Below are 17,075 nucleotides of genomic sequence, written 5' to 3'. Positions count from 1 at the left end.
GATCAGCACTTTGTGCCACTTCTGCTTCCTTCTCTACAGGCTTTACTCTTATGTTTCAATGCCCAGAAATGGTGGCTTCCATAAGTCTCATGGGTCCTCATGCATTCAAACAAAGAAAGAAATCAGAGGAGGTGGCAAATGGGGTATGAAGTGCTGCTCTCCTCCTGCTAGGGGAATGGGGGAGGAGAGCACTGAGCTAGGGCTGCACCTACTGTGGCACACAGGACTTTCCCACAGTGCACCAGTAAAGAAGCTCTGTCTAGGACTGCTGCCTGTAACAGAAACCCTGTGAGTGATTAAAGAGCTCTCCAGAGGAGCTTGTGACGAGGTCTCTGCACTTCCCAGCTGCTCCTTCCACTCTTCCTCTCAGCAGTTTTACCCCGGTCCCTCTTATTCCTGCACTCACCTGAGCAGCTGCTTCTCCCAGTTTCTCTTTCCTCTGATCCCGGCTCATCCCTGATGTACGGCTCTTCCCCTCGTTCAATGTGGGATATAATATCAGGGGTGACAGTCAGAGAGCCTGTTCCTGGGATAAGAACAATGAATTAGATTTCTCATCACTCTGGGTGCGATGCCTCCAGAGTAGAAAACTTTTCAGCATAAAGATATTGATCTGCCAAAGTGAAGAAAAATATCCAAACCCTCAATTACTTAAGGCCCTGAATGTCTCAGAAATATACCATACACCCCTCTGTTCATCTCTTCAGTCCCCACTACGAATAGCGCAATATATTATCAGCCTCATAATATACATGAGCCTCATTATCCTTTATTTAGGATAATCAGAGGTCCCCAAATTCAGTCCTAGAGGGCCACAACCCAATCAGGTTTTCAGGATTTCCACAATGAATATGCATGAAATCTATTTGCATGCTCTTCATCTATTGAACGTTAATAGATCTCATGCCCTGTTTATTGAGGTAATCCTAAAAGCCTGGCACTTTTCATCTTCCTTAAACTTCCATCCTCACAGCAACCATCTTGTGCCAAGGATCCTACACACATGCTCTCCTTGGCATATCCAAATGTGATCTCAGAGTCTAGGCACTAGGTGTCACTGTAGAGCAATGATAGAGGCTTCCCTCTCTTACAGGCTGAGTGCTGCGGCTTACAGCCAACTGCATTGTGCAACAAAGCAGCAAACCACAACCTGCAGTATACAATACCATCCATCCTCAGCTCCCTCAACATTATCTACTTCTCAAACTGCCCCCAAGCATTCATAGCTTCTCTCCATCAGAGAGGGAGGGAGGGAAGCGACCATGGCAGCAAGGTGCAACTGAAGAATTGGGCCGTGGCTGCCAAGAAACACCCCTAACTACTCCTATTCCCTATAGCCCTAGCACCCTAAAAGCCAATAGGCTCTGCCTTTTCAAAATTTAAAATTAAACTTGGCTATCTACAAACTGACAGATCAGGTCAGGCACACCTCCCCCTCCCCCCTCCTCAAATGGTCCCAGCCTCCCCCTCCCCTAATCTCTCCCACCCACCATTTTAACTCCCTTTGGCCTGCTTGAAAGTGTGCCTGGCACCATATTACTTCGGTCGGCCAGACACCAGGCCTGTCCGACCTCCCAGATGCAATATCCTAGAACACCAATATACATCCCACTGGGAGAAAATAACGAACCCAACAGCTACAAATCCCTACACATTAAATTTAGCTTTCTTGTTTTCTTTTTATTTTTGCTCCAATTTAATGTGGACTTGAATTGGAATTCCTTCATTATTTTCTCTGTTATTTTCTCATGCAATACTAAACTTTTCTTGTCTCTTTATTCATGTATACAGTATGTTTAAAATAACAAACAAATCATATAATTAAAAAAAAGAAAAGAAATATCTGAGCAAAACTATAGGGCGAAGCAGCATGTTTGAGGCACTCATATTTAAAATTGTCCCTTACCCAGGGAGCTGAGCATCTGATAATTCTCCTTTATCACTTCTCTGTAAAGCTCCTTCTGCCCTTCATCTAAATCCTCCCACTCCTCCCGGGAGAAATACACAGCGATGTCCTCAAAGGTTACTGGGACCTGAAACACAAACCAGAAACACACTCAGCAACTTCTGCATCACATCCATGGAGAGACCCCCACTGCTGGGGTTCAGCAGAGCAGGGGGGAGTTTTCAGAGTGTAACTAAGTGACAATCACATAACAGCTCCAGAGCAGGATTTTATGAATAAGAAACCAGTTATACACAGAGCCTGGGACATAAAATCCCACTTTGTTGAACTATTGATCTCTCTCCTTACACTCAGTAAGTGCCTTTTCTGTAACCCAGGTCTGCTTAGTGTCCTATTAAAACCAGGTCTGATTCAGCAGTGTTTGTGCAGAGCAGGCAGTAAGCTGGATGCAACTCCTACCTGAGTAGAAGCTCCTGCAGGCATTTTCCTCTTTGCTGCTTTCAGGATTAGAAACGAATTAGGAGCTCTTTCTCAGGCTGGGGAAGAGCTGAATGTTTGCCTTTTGCAGTGCAGCTCGAGGGCTGCTAAAGAAGCAGACGAAGAGTCTAGTTTTCCTTATAGGTCGCTCTTAAGTCTACAGCACATGGCAGATCCTCTTCCTGCTGGGCGCAGCTTGATGACATCACGCAGAAGGGGGAAAGACTTTACACTAAGTACTGTCTCTATAGGGTGCCGTCTTTTCCTCGTTCTTTATGAATATTCATTAGCACGTGTTTCTCTCTGGGCTTTCAGATAAGATTACTGAATCACACACTGCTCCCCCTCCTTTAGTATTGACCCTTACTTACATTAGCATCATACGTTGTCATTTATTTGCCTCAAGCTTTTCCAGCAGAAGAGCTCAAAGCATGTTACAGCCTCGTATGAGGTCTACAATAGGCACAGTCTTTATCAATAATACAACAGTGAATTAGTGTAAATAAGAAAGAGTGGTAAATATGTAACCCCTGCCTTAGTCAGCTCTTTGGCAAGGGGGTACAAGGGGAGGACCATGAATAGCCCCATGACTTCCCAGGGTTCCTGCAAAGGGTTGAGGGGAGAATGTATTTTCAAGGCTCATAGGAGTAGATTTTAAGACCGCGCAGGCGGACATGTTATAAAATCGGGGGTCGGCGCGCACAAGGGGGTGCACTAGTGTGCACCTTGCGCGCGCCGAGCCTGTGCCAGGCCGCGCTGCCTTCCCCCGTTCCCTCCCAGGCCTTGAAGGGAACTTCCCTCCCTTCTCCTCCCTCCCCCCCTAACTTTTTCTGCGTTTTTCTGTTATTTTAAAACTTACTTCAGCCCTGGGGCTGAAGTAAGTTGCGCACGCCGGCCAACTGCTGGTGCGCGATCCCCGGCCCAGCAGCAAGCGGCCGCTGTGCCGGGAGCCTCTAACCTCGCCTCACTCCCTCCCCTTTTTGCAAGCCCCGGGACTTACACGCATCACCGGGCCTTTTGAAAATAGGCCCGGTGAGCGTAAACCCGGTTACACGCATAACCTTTTAAAAATCTGACCCATAAATGTTTTATCTTTCTCTCTGGGGCTTTCTGCACACCAGTCCAAACATTTAAAAAAAATTTACTTTTTGCTCCAAAGTTGTTCTTCAAAATAAAATCTTTACTGAAACTGCTGGCAGGAAACACAAAGTCGAACAAAAGTACACCTAAAATAGTGCCTTACAGCCAGGGCTGGTGTAAGGGTATTGGGTGCCCTAGGCCAGGGTTCCCCAACCACCGGTCCGCGGACCAGTACCGGGCCGTTGGGGGTATTTTGCCGGTCCGCGGCGCTGCTCTCCCCAGCTGCCGTTCATTGGCTGCCACTGCTGGGGGGAGGCGAAGCAAGGCTGGAGACCCGCCTCCTCCAAACCCACGACCCGAAAAGCAAATTAGCGCGTCGCGGCTGAGCGGTGAACTCTGTTGCCGGAGCTGCGCGGGCACAAAGAAGTAGCTTCAGCCACTGCAGGTGCTCCTCCTACTTCCTGCCCGCCCTGCCCCGGAAGAAAAATGTTGCCGGAGCCGCGCGGGCAGAAAGGAGGAGTTTCCGCCGCGTGCGTTGCGGCCCGAGAAGACCAGGGCTGCTGCAAAGCCCATTCTGTAGCGGCCCGTGAAGAGGAGCCCAGAGGTGAGAGAGAGACTAAGGGTTTGTAGAGTGTGTATGTGTGCGTGTATGAGATGAGTTGAGAGATTGTGTGTGAGAATGAGGACCTGAATGTTTGCAGAGACAGCATGTGAGAGAGCCTCTGTGTGTGTGAGAGAGACAGCATGTGACAGTGAGAGCCTGTGCTTGAGCAAGACAGCATGTGGGAGTGAGAGAGAGCCTGGGTGTGTGAGAGTCAGACAGCATGTGCCAGTGAGAGACTGTGTTTGAGCAAGACAGCATGTGGGAGTGAGAGAGAGCCTGGGTGTGTGAGAGTCAGACAGCATGTGCCAGTGAGAGACTGTGTGTGTGTGTGAGAGAGAGAGAAAGCATGTTAGAATGAGAACCTGACTGTGGTGTTTGAGGGAAGAAGATAGATGGAGAGAAAAGATATAGAAAAAAAGACAATATGAAAGGAATTGGCAAAAAAATAAGAAAGGGAAGGTGGGGAAAAAAAAGCCTGTGACCAACTGATTAGAAAACTAATAGCAGATAGCAGATGTAAAAAAAAAAAATTACTTTTTACTGATTGGCACATATAATCTTTGGGAATGTGCAAGAATACCACTTTCTCTATGCGGATCTCACAATGTACGAGATCAGCATGGAGGAAGTGGAAGCCCACGGGGCCTGCACAGAGGAGGCAGCAGAATGGGCTTCAGTGCCAGTAGCAGCAATCAGCACCTCCCCAACAGTCACGCGGCAGCAGTGACAGTGGCAGCAGAGGAATGAGAGAGGCTCTGAGTTTGTGAGGGAGCCAGTGAGAGTGAGAGCATGAGTGTGTATGAGAAAATCCAGGGGAGTAAGAGTGTGTGTGGGGGGTGTGTGTGGGGGGAGAGAGAGTATCTTACAGCCTGAGAGTGTGTCAGTGTCTGTGAGAGTGAGAGCTAATGGTTGGGTATAAGAGCATGAATGTGTATGTATGTGACAGTGTATGTGTGAGAGAGAATGGACATTCTGAACCTATGGTGAGTTGAGTTACATTCACATAATAAATGTCATAATTAAATGATAAGTATGCACTAAAATCCAACCCCATCCATAACCCCGCCCCTATTTGACCAAAGCCCCGCCCCTGCCCCACCCGCCTTGCCAGGCCATGGAAAAATGGTCTTGCTTGAAGCCGGTCCCTGGTGCAAAAAAGGTTGGGGACCACTGCCCTAGGCGACCCTTGCTGCTCACAGCCCTGAGAAGCACACAGTCTCTGTTTCTCTTTGCCACAGGCGGGATAGGCCCCGCTTGCGGCACCACGTGGCTGCTCTTTGGCGCCCCCTATGGCTCGGTGCCCTAGGCGACCACTGAAGTTTGCCTAATGGACGTGTTGGCCCTGCTTACAGCAAACAAAAGTCCCAAACTCCAGAAGGTACAGCTCAGTCTCTTCTACCCACTCTTCTACCCACTCTTTCCCATAAAAGTAACCTCTTCTTGGGGTGGGGGGGGGGGTGGATCAAAGATGGCCACGTGAGAGGATGCTGCTCTTCGTTGCTCTGCTAACTTCCTGAGTTTCCTATGTTTTTTCAGCGTTTTGCGGTTCACTAATTTCTGCTAATCTCCTCAAGAGGAAGGGTAAGGTTAGGATCTTTCAATCCTAACCTAACCTACCTGCAGATGAACGATCTATTTGTGAGTATGTGACATCCAACACGATGTTGAGGGCCTCTAGCCCCTCCAGCGAAACAGTGAGAGGAGCCCTGTTTTCGCCTGGGGAGATATCTCTGAGCCCTCCTGACCCAAGACCACCACGCTCCAGGCTTCTCCTTCAGGCAATGCCGTCAGAGATGGGGTCTCCAGAGGAGACTCGGCGGGATTATCCCATCCGGATGGAGCTGCTGGCGATGTGCCTGACCGGGTGCTGAGTTCCCCTCCTGACCGGCTCCTGGAGATCCCCCCGTGGAGGAGTTTGGGCTTGGCGGGGACACCCTCCTGGGAACATCTATTGGGAGTGGATACCCTGCTGGGACTGGTGAAGGTGCTGCTCAGCTACCCCAGGAGATTTTGGGACCAGCTGTGGTCACTTTGCAGTCCCTATGAGATTTAAATAGCAGGAACGTCGTCCACCTTTAAAGAACAGACTCGACGTTTAGACATTGTTTCATCGAGATTGGATACGGTTTCTCAGGATCAACGGATCCTCCAGGATCATTCTGTTATTATCCAGAAGTTGGAAAAATCTCCAAGCATCTAATGCAGCTATTATTCGGGAACGCCTGTCCTCTATTAGGAGGTTGGAATTCTTGGAAAATTCTTTGCGACATATGAACTTATGATTACTCAATTTCCCTAAGGTTCTTGGTGAACTGCCTTTGATTACGCTTAAAAAATATCCGGCTGAAATACTAAAGATTCCTGTGGATGTGACTCCTTCTATAAAGAAGAGTATATTTCTTTCTCAGAGGCAAAGGGTGCCTCGGTTTAATGTGGATGGGAACTTTTCCAATTTGTCTGAATATCTAGAAAATTCTACCGTAGAAGTTATTGGAAGATCTATTTTATTAGGTTTTTTTTTTTCTCTGAGCAAGATCTAAGTTGCATTATGCAATATTACTTCAAGAATTTGAATATCCCTTGTTTGGGAGGTGTGGTGCAAGTTTACCCGGATTTAGCTAGAGCGACGCAGATGCGCAGGAAGGCATTCCTGAGCATGAGATCTGAAGGCACCTCTTTGGCTGCAAGCTTTCATTTGCGCTTCCCATGTAAATCCGTAATTAAACATCAGAATAATACTTATATTTTTTTTTAGTTCTGAACAATTGAGAGTTCTTAAATGTTAGGGTGACAGGTTCTGCTAACAACTGACAACTTTGTGGGTCATATTGTGATTAATGCTCTGTAGTGAAATTCACGCTGTATTTTCTATACAGTTTCTTTTTCCATTTTTCTCCTCATTTTGCCTCCCCCCCCTATTGATTACCTCTATGATGGAGAGTTTATATTGCATTTCCTTTATCTTATGCATTCTTAAATACATGATTTTTGACCTGTACTCTCAAAATTTTCTTAACAAAGTATTACTTTGTGGTTGTTAAATTCAGGGCCGGTGCAAGGGTATTAGGCACCCTAGGCAAACCTTACAGTCTGGCGCCCCCTCCCCATACACAATTTTAAATTATGCATTTATAACATTTTACATGAAAAATGACATTCTGAGGTAAAATTAATATACAAGTTATTGTGATAAGTTCATGCCTTCAGCCCCTACCATGTGACAGGGGCTACCGGTGCCATTGGTTGGCCCCTGTAACATGGTAGGGGCTAAAGGTCACCGGCACCATTTTGCTTAGTGGCAGCCAAGGCCTCGGGAGCGGCAGATCGCTCCCAGGCCCTCCGCTGGACCACCAGTGGGAGGGGCATCGGGAGGGTGGCACAATTTTGAAAGGGTACTTTTTGCCCTTTCAAAATTCTGCTGCCTGCCACGGGGCCCCCTAAGTCTCAGCGCCCTAGGCACAGGCCTAGCTCGCCTAGTAGTTCCTCCGGCCCTGGGAAGCAGGAGGTCTAAAGCACAGTCCCCTACTTTCCTGTGGCAGCTCAGGGGTAAATTCTGTGACAAAATGTAAAAATTTTGAATCAAATTGGCAAACCTTTTCATCTTTTATATTTCATTATAAAAATTGTTTTATACTATAATTAATAGTCTGTATAATTTTATTTTTATCTCAAGTATCAGTGCAAGGAAGAGGCCTCAGGGATGGGGAGAGAATGGGAGGAGGATCAGGAATTGGTGAAGAGAAAGCAGGAAACGAGGGAGGAGATTAGGAGTCTGGGATGGGGAAGAGGAGGGATGAAGAGAGAGACAAACTTTTGGATTGAGGAAGGGGAAAGAGGGGCAAGAAGGGTTGGGGAGTGGGTTGCAGGATTTGGGGAGAAGGGAGAGGTTCTAGGATCTGGGAGAGACAATTCAAGATCAAGGGAGGCAGGATTTGAATTGCAGTGAGTGGGGAGTAGAGGAGGGAGGTGTCCCTACCATGCTCTGGTCCTGCTTCTCCTTGCATCCCCTTTCTAACATCCCACCCAATATGACACACACACACACACAGCATGAATCACTCCTCTCTCACACACATGAACACAGCTGAGGGGAGATATGATAGAGGTCTTTAAAATTATGAGAGGTCTAGAATGGGTAAATGTGAATCAGTTATTTACTCTTTCGGATAACAGAAGGACTAAGGGGCATTCCATGAAGTTAGCATGTAGCACATTTAAAACTAAGAGGAGAACATTCTTTTTCACTCAACACATAATTAAACTTTGGAATTTGTTGCCAGAGGATGTGGTTAGTGCAGTTAGTGTAGCTGGGTTTAAAAAAGGTTTGGATAAATTCTTGGAGAAGTCCATTACCTGCTATTAATCAAGTTGATTTAGGGAATAGCCACTGCTATTAGTGGCATCAGTAGCATGGGATCTTCTTAGTGTTTGGGTCCTTGCCAGGTACTTGTATCCTGGATTGGCCACGGTTGGAAACAGGCTGCTGGGCTTCATGAATCCTTAGTCTGACCCAGTATAGCAGTTTCTTATGTTTTTTTATAGTCCATAACTCTTTTGTGTTTGTAATTGAGGTACCAAAGTAATTCTGGTCTCTAGAACATAAGCATTGATACTAATGGCAATTTTAACAGAGGATCTTTGTCATTGGGAGACATGATGACTTGATTGAAAGCAATCTCTCCATGTAATCTAAGACGTATTATAACAACAAGGTAATTTATTCTTCATATTTTTTTTTCTTTTTGTCCTTACCCCTCATTTCCTAATATTCAACTTGATGAAATACATGCATGTATCAATACTTTTCTATTATATAATAATACAAACTATCATCTGCATTATATTTTAGATTTCCTGTTTTTAATTGTCAATATATTTTATAATAATTTATATCAAAATTGTATGTACAATATAAAATTCTCACTTATATTTTTATTTATGATTAATTAATTGACTGTTTAATGTTTTTACAGGCCCTGATGCAGCCCTGTCACTGGGCAAAACTCAGCCTGAGTCGGGCAATATTTTATGTTGAGTTGTGAATTTTAACTGTACTTCCAATAAAGGAATCCCTGTATCTAAGGTGACTGGTCTGACCCTATTTTGTTTGCCTTCTGACTGTACTTGATCACCTTCCATGTTGCTTCTTTGGGGAGATTTAACAGGAACTGGTGCAAAAATAGACTTGGCTGTGGTTGGAATAGTTTCTGGTTGGACCTGAGGAATCTGTGAAAGAGATTTACCAAGAGCTAAGAGTTGTAGCTTTCAAACTGGTTTGGATGCAGAGCAGAAGAGACAGACATCGCCCAACATGATATTTGCATACTGCCATTCCACACACCCGACCCGATATGACTGGGGAACAGACACTTGATACATTCGAAACAAAATGGCTGTTTTCTACAGAGGCATTTTTTACAGTCCCAGTAGGAGTGAGAAATTCTAGGAGAATTTTCACAAGGCTTATCAGAGTGGTAGGCAGTCCTGGACCTACTCCTGTACAGTCAGTGTGGCTTCTTCATTCTGTCATGGCCAGGCAGGTTGGATTCCAGTATTCCCCCAGGAGGAGTGGTACAGTAGGTCTTCTGCCTCACCAGCCCCCTCCCCATTGGGTTGAGACTAAAGGTTCTGTGGGTCAGCAGGACTTTCCAGGAATAGTACATATCAATCAGGCAGGACAGGAACCGGAGCCAAGGCTGGAACTGGACACAGGCAGGGGCTGAAGATGAGGGCTAGAACCGGAGGCTAGACCTGGGCTGTAGATGGGGACTGGACCTGGAGGCAAGGCAGTAATGGGAGACAAGGGCTAGGCCAGAAGGTCCACCATGAGCAGAGGCCAAAGGGAGGACCATCAGCTCAAGCTAAAAACTGGACAAGACAAGGCTAGGAGTCTGGAACAGGGCAAGGAACATACAAACACAGGAAACCAGGAACTAATATACAGCAGGAGATATATCAGACAAAACAATGAAGAAAGAACTAAGGGCCTAAACAGTCCACAAAGCAGGGCCAAAAGATACTAGAAGGTGCGAAGGCCACAAGGAAGTGCAAAATGGCCAAGGATAATACAGGACACTGGAAGGAAGTCATAGGACATAGCTAGAAGGCCAAGGAGGCCCCAAGGTAAGGCAAGAAGACTACAGAATGAGGCAAGAAAGTTGAACAGGCCACAAGGCAAGGCACTAAGGCCAGGGAGGTCATAAGGCAAGGCAAGAAAGCAGAGAAGGCACAGGACAAGGCAGGAAGGCCAGAGTGGACATAAGGACACAGTAATGAGGTAAAGCAAGGAGCCGAAGTGACTCAATGAAGAGGCACCAAGTTGTGAGAGAGGCAGGCTAAAAAGGGATGGCCCTGCTGAATCATGGAGTCTCAAGGAAGTGGCTAGCCCAGGAGAACGAGTAGCTCTCTGAAGAACTCTGCTGGCAGGGAAGCTGTCTAGCAGCCAGGTTCATGACAACTCTGATATAAAAATCTTGGCAAATGTTTTTCAGATGTCTGATAAGATTAAAGCCTTTTCTCGTGCACCCAGATCAGATAGGATTTATAAAAGGCAGGCATTCTTTCAGTACTTGATTGTTCAATATTATCAACCTAACACATGTGAGTCATAGGCCCACACTGGCAATATCCCTTAACGTAGATAAAGTCTTTGATAGGTTATCCTGGTCTTTTCTCTTTGCAGTTCAATGAAAATACGAAATACCAGAAGGATTTGTAGCTTGGGTAGAAGCAAAATGCAAAATTGCTAGGGCCCAGTTCGCAGTAAATTTGAATAATTACTTTTATCTGTGTGTTTTGTAAACCGCCCAGAATTTTGGATGGAGTGGTATATAAATGTTTTAAATAAATAAAAAGGCAGGCAGCAGAGAGGAGGCTGTAAAGCCCAGGCCAGTTATCCTCACCTAAGAAGTGGGAAAATTAATGGAGATTGCTCAAGGATAGGATAGTGAATAATAATAAAACCTTCTCAGATTAAACTCTCAACACTTTGGAAACCCAAAGATTTAGCCATGGATGGCTTTTCCTAATTTTCTGTTATACTGCCAGGCTATTCTGGCAGTATAACAGTATAAAGGCAACCTATGGTGGTGAGTATATTCCTCACCACCATAGGTTGCCTTTGAGAGACACAGGGCAAAAGGGCTACAATTCAGCTGCACTATTGTGAACTCTCTTTGGGAATGGGGGGGAGGGAAGGTGTTTAGGGAAAGTTGTAGATCACATTCTATTATTGCGCATGTGATTAACAACTCATTCAAGATACGCAGAGTTTTGAACATTCAGTGTGAAGATTTGGTAGCTCTTTCCCCATTAAATGGGAACACTAACCTTTCTCCCTTATAAATATATAATGGGGAGACAAAAGTCTCTGCATTGCAAAGAAAATATGGGAGGGTCAGACTCTTCAGTCCTTTTTCAGAGTTAAATGCTGCCCAAAAATCTTCCTCCCCATTCTCATTATTTATATTTGCAACTGAGGAAAGCTCTAGGAAAAATTTGTCTGTGGTCAAACTTACCCCTAGATTCATCAAAATGCATTAATAACGCATGGATAACATCCGCGATAAGAAAAATAGGGGCGTGTGTATGGAAATTTTAGAATTATCGCAGCATGTGATAACATACCGCTTCGCATTGGTAAACTTATCGCACCCCCCAATTTTACGAGCGTCTGTTTTTTTGAACCCGCTGACAGCCATAGGTTAGGAAATTGGACACTCGTAAAATTGAGCGTCCGTTTCCCTTAAGTGACCCGCCAGAATTTTTTATTTTTTACCTTTTTGGTTCCTCTGACTTAATATCGCTAGGATATTAAGTCGGAGGATGTACAGAAAAGCAGTATTTTATGCTTTTCTGTACACTTTTTCTGGCCAGGCAGGTGTTAATTTCTGAGCAAAAAAGTATGGATCAGCCACTTTTTTTTCAGTATCTTGAGCGATTTACTAATAGCCTCATCAACATGCATTTGCATCACCCTGCAATAATTCTTATGAGAGAGACTGAGACTATCTACAAGGCCTTCATAGAAGTCAAGTATTTATGTCTCAATAAGAGGGCCATCTAATAGCTCGAGGTGAGGTGTTGGTGGCAGTTTAGGGTTTAGGAGACAGTTTCTCTTGTAAAGTGAGACGTATGAATAGCACAGTACACCTCGATGAAGATTTGATATCATTTGGAGGAAAGTCTCACAGAGATGCCATTTCTACTATGTTCTCTCACCTTAGCTTGATGGACTATAACAGGGTAGCATCAAGCTAGGGCGAAATATTGCCCCTCATTTTCATAAACCCCACCCAAACTCCTCCCTGATCCCACCCCTTCCAAACTTTTGCATATGCCGTGCACTAGCATTATTATTGCATGCGCTATGACGTTAACACCATAACGCATTTTGGTGAATGACCCTGTTAATAAGGCATCATGTTGTTTGCAGCACGTTCTTTTAAACCAGGATCATATGAAAAATATATCTACTTGCTACCTTACAGGTGAATTTTCAAAAGATACGCACAAAAAAAAACAAAACACGTATGCACGTAAAATAACATGTAAATGTAATGGCCGGGGAAGGGTTAAGGTCTCTAGGTGGCATTGTTCTCTTTCTTAATTCCCATAGGCAAACAGAAAATTTCTGTACACTGTGCTTAGCTGATTTTCACATTTATTGTCCCAGTAAATTGGGTACATATAATAATCCAGGTCTAATAAAAATTGCAATACACATAAGAATAAAGTATAATGTAATCAAAGGAAAATAATACGTATGTAATAGAAAATATGATACAAGTATATGCATATAAGTAAATAAAAAAAGAAAAGAAAATATATATAGATTTATAGATAGATACACACACACACACACAATGTAAATATAGATCTGCTCACTTCCCTGAGGTTGTCCCATGAATCTCAGCAGTGAAGCAATCTGGAACTCTTAGAACCTCAGCACTAGAGTACTGGCACATCATGAACATCTGGCTGAAAGTCTTCAAGAGCTGCAGATGGACTGGGTGAACTGGTAGACTAATTAGTAAAACTGGAAATGTCATTGCCGCATGCATATTATAAAATCCCCCGACTTGCGCATGCTGTGGAACTCCTGGCCGGAAAATGCTGGCGTCACAGAATGCTTGAAGAAATTCAATCTGTTGCCCAAAACAGCTCTGGTTAGACTTGCTTTTGATTAATGACTTTAATTTATCCTTTGGACACAAACGCACTGGCAGGGTCAGTGGTCTTATTGTTTGTCAGATACTGTTGTAATTTTTTTTTTAACTTTTTGAATTATGAATTTTGCAGTTGTACACTGCCTAGTGCCTCAGCTTCGGCAATTACATTTTAATATGAGATAAAGATAAAAGTTTGCTTACAGTGGGCTAAATGTATCTAAGTAATGTGAGTAAAATCCATTTGCATATCCCTTTAAAACTCAAAGCACAAATACGTGGGTATATCATTCTCACACACTTATCCAGCTAAGCACAAGCAGCACCTTTGCCACTACTGAGACAGACAAATTTGAACTAATCTGGATAAATAGCATTTTTGTTTTAGACTTATCCAGCTACTTTACATACCTGGATAAGTTGGGAAAAGAGCTAATTAGATGAACAAGTACCACTGCTTAGCCACATAAATCGGAACTTATCTGAATAAGTGCCATTACTTTTCCCAGAGAAGTTCAAACTTATACAGCTTGTGGCTTTTACATATGCAAGCATTTGTGTGCACAAATGTACTTGTATTTTATAACCTGCATATAACATTTGCAAGCAGGTTATAAAATAGAAAAGTAAATTACCATTTGGTCATATATACGTGTAGATGGGCACAGGTGAGCAGTTTTGACAGTTATTCTCACTATTATCCATGGAGGCTCGGGATGAAACCACTCCTCTTTTTATCAGGTTGTGGAACCAAGATCTTCAGTTTAACTTAGAACAGGAAGACTGGGTGAAACTGAGGTCAGCGACATATAGGATATCAATTTGTTGCCAAACAAAGAGCTGATGTTATGCATCCCATATGAAACTTACAGGTTTCCCAGTTTGGTATTCCTGGTTTAGTAATTCTAGTTCAGATTATTGGAGCGAGTGTGGATGTGTTGGAATTTTTGTACATATGCGATGGTACTGTACATATGTACAAAGGTTTTGGTGCTTTGAACACTAAAGTTTAACCATTTTTGGAGTTGGGTTCATTCTCTCTCCAGGATTGTGTTTAATGGGGATCTGGGACTCTCTAGCTCTCCCATCTAATTCAAAGAAACTGTTGTTACATTTAAGTCATGCCGCCAGAGGCACAGTTGCTTGTTTCTGAAATCCTGGTACAGAGAAGTGGTAGAAGTGACTGGCTAGTCTTCAAAAAGATTTGGGCAAAGATACGATATTTATTTATTTATTTATTTTTAATTTTTCTATAACGAAGTTCCTGTACGAATACAGATCACACCGGTTTACATGATAACAACAAAATTCGCTTAGGAGCGTTGCATATAACACATAAAGAACAACATAACAAAGAAGGCATAAAAATATGAAAAGAATTTTAACTTAATATATAGTAAGCAGAACATATCCTAACGTATCAATTAACTTCTCGTAAATATGTATCGGTGGAAAGCTTTGGAGAGGTGGGTGGGATTTTATTGTAAATGTATTTGGGAATACATGACAAATGTGCTGTGATCATCATTCTTTATTGTTGACATTGGAATCTGTTTTCAATTAAAAAAAAAAAAGTTAACCAAAACACGTAATAGATTGGTAAAGTAAGATTTCCCTTTGCTATAACCATGTTGAGTCTTTCCCATTAACCCATGGCCAGTGAGTTTGTTTTCAAGGAAGGCTTCTACCATTGCGCCTGGCATGGACATCAGGCTCAGCAGTCTATAGTTTCCAGGATTTCTGCTGGAGCCCTTTCTTAAAATCGATGTCACACTGGCCACCTTCCAGTCTTCAGGTGTTTTGAATAACAGGTTACAGATTACAATTAACAGATTAGCACTTTCACTTAGTACAACACTCAAATATCAGAGACAGGACATGCTCTATCACAGGTCCCTCCATCTGGAACGTCATGCCTCCGGACCTCAGGCAGGAAACCTGTCTTCTAACTTTCAAAAGAAACTAAAGACATGGCTGTTCTGCTGTGCCTTCCCCGCCTCTAGCTCATCAGCCTGACCTAGAACTGTTCCATCACTTATGTAAATAAACAAACGCTAATTACGTTCACTAGTCATCATGAGGTCGGCTCCTTGCCTCCCTCCCATACTCCATTGTATATAGTACTTTATCTTGTTCTCCCTCTCTTTTTTTCCCACTCCCAGTTAAGGCTTCCTTGTTACAATGTAACTTTATGCTCCTTTTAATATAATCTCTTGTTGATTGGTTGGTTATAGTTACTGCTTAGTTCGATGTAAACCGAGTTGATTTGATTTGTATCAAGAAAGTCGGTATATAAAAGCCTTTAATACATAAATAAATAAATATTTTAGCTCTTTTAGAACTCTTGGGTGAATGCTATCTGGTACTGGTGATTTGTTACTCTTTAGTTTGTCAGAGGTAGCAAAATGCCTTTTTTGTTGGGAGTGGGGCAACCAAGCTCCACCCCAATTCTGCCCCAAGCTCCACCCACATTTATTGCCAATTTTTAAACTTTACATTTACAGTTAGGCATTCTGTCTTACATACTTATACTCTGAATGCAAAGAATGCATTTGTTCCCAAACCAATTAAATGCTTGATGCTAGAAACCAGACATAGTGCCAAGGAGAAAATGACAAAAACAGCATTAATAGAAAAGTCTGTACTAAGTAGGTAATAGAAGGACCAGGGGGCACTCCATGAAGTTAGCAAGTAGGCTCATTAAAACAAATAGAAGAAAATTCTTTTTTACTCTGCGCATAGTTAAGCTCTGGAATTAATTGTCAGATGATGTGGTTACAGCAGTTAGTGTAACTGTGTTTAAAAAACGTTGAATAAGTTCCTAGAGGATAAATCCATAAATTGCTATGACAGTAATTAATAAGAAATAGTAGCTTGTGATCAGTCTGATGTTTGGGTACTTGCCAGGTACTTGTGACTTGGATTGGCCACTGTTGGAAACAGGATACTGGGCTTGATGGATCCTTGGTCTGACCCAGTATGGCATATCTGATGTTCTGATGATGTTCTGAAGTGACTATTCTGTATGGAGAGAGAGAAGATCATCAAGTATCAACAGATGTAATTTGAGACCAAGAAAATGTGGCCCAAAGATGCAGAAACAGTCCTATTTGCTTGGGAACTACTTACCTGATTAAAAATGTCCAAGCTTACCTCAGTATGTTGCTGTATATATATACACATATATACATATATATAAGCCACAAAAAACCCTTAAAAAAAGGGAAGAAGGAAAAAGCACCTGTATTCACTTATATTATTTGATACCTCATTTAAAATGAAAATTCATATTTATTGAAAAAATCTTTTATAAAAATGTTGTGTTTGCATACAATATATATATATACAATATATTATACACATACCTGAACAAGTTTTAGAAAGAACCGGTTTGGCACAATGCAAGTATTAAGAAGAGCACTAGCAGTAAATTTCAGAGTCTGAGATCATACCCTACATACTGTACCCTGGGTTAAGAGAGGTTTATTATTATTGTTTTCTGTAAACCGACATGATGTGAATGAGTTCATGAATGCCGGTATAAAAAAACCTTAAATAAATAAATAAATAAATCATTGTCTGTGCAAGATAAACCCATTATAAAATCCTGTGCCTCCAGTTCCATAATTATATACACTGTGACCAAAGGACCCCCCCCCCCCCCCACCACCACCACAACACACACTCCCCCCTAACAATGGGGGCAGAGCAGGGCATTTTCCCTGACACCTCACCAAACAAAAAAACCCTCTATTGTCATCTACGTAACAGAAACACAAATTTCCTCCACTACCAGAAACATTTTTAAATAATACAAAACCCTGGGAAACAAATTCAGCAA

At 43.1% G+C, this 17,075-nt stretch overlaps 1 protein-coding gene across 2 annotated transcripts in view; it reads right to left on the bottom strand.

Annotated features, from left to right (window-relative positions):
- The window catches only part of LOC115083850 (oocyte zinc finger protein XlCOF6-like), a 47,245-nt gene extending 44,682 nt beyond the window's left edge, over positions 1 to 2,563 (bottom strand). For both annotated transcript variants that reach the window (XM_029587885.1, XM_029587884.1), the window contains exons 1-3: positions 2,366 to 2,563; positions 1,907 to 2,033; positions 407 to 526 (exon numbers count right to left, since the gene is read on the bottom strand). In XM_029587885.1, the coding sequence (XP_029443745.1) occupies positions 407 to 526; positions 1,907 to 2,033; positions 2,366 to 2,389 (271 nt within the window). In that variant the 5' untranslated portion in view covers positions 2,390 to 2,563. The remainder of the gene's footprint in view (positions 1 to 406; positions 527 to 1,906; positions 2,034 to 2,365) is intronic.
- Positions 2,564 to 17,075: the final 14,512 nt, after the last annotated feature.

Source organism: Rhinatrema bivittatum, chromosome 2, assembly GCF_901001135.1.
Source record: "Rhinatrema bivittatum chromosome 2, aRhiBiv1.1, whole genome shotgun sequence".
In the NCBI taxonomy this organism is placed as follows: Eukaryota; Metazoa; Chordata; class Amphibia; order Gymnophiona; family Rhinatrematidae; genus Rhinatrema; species Rhinatrema bivittatum.
Note: the sequence above shows the minus strand (reverse complement) of the source record. Positions and strands in the feature narration are given on the sequence as shown.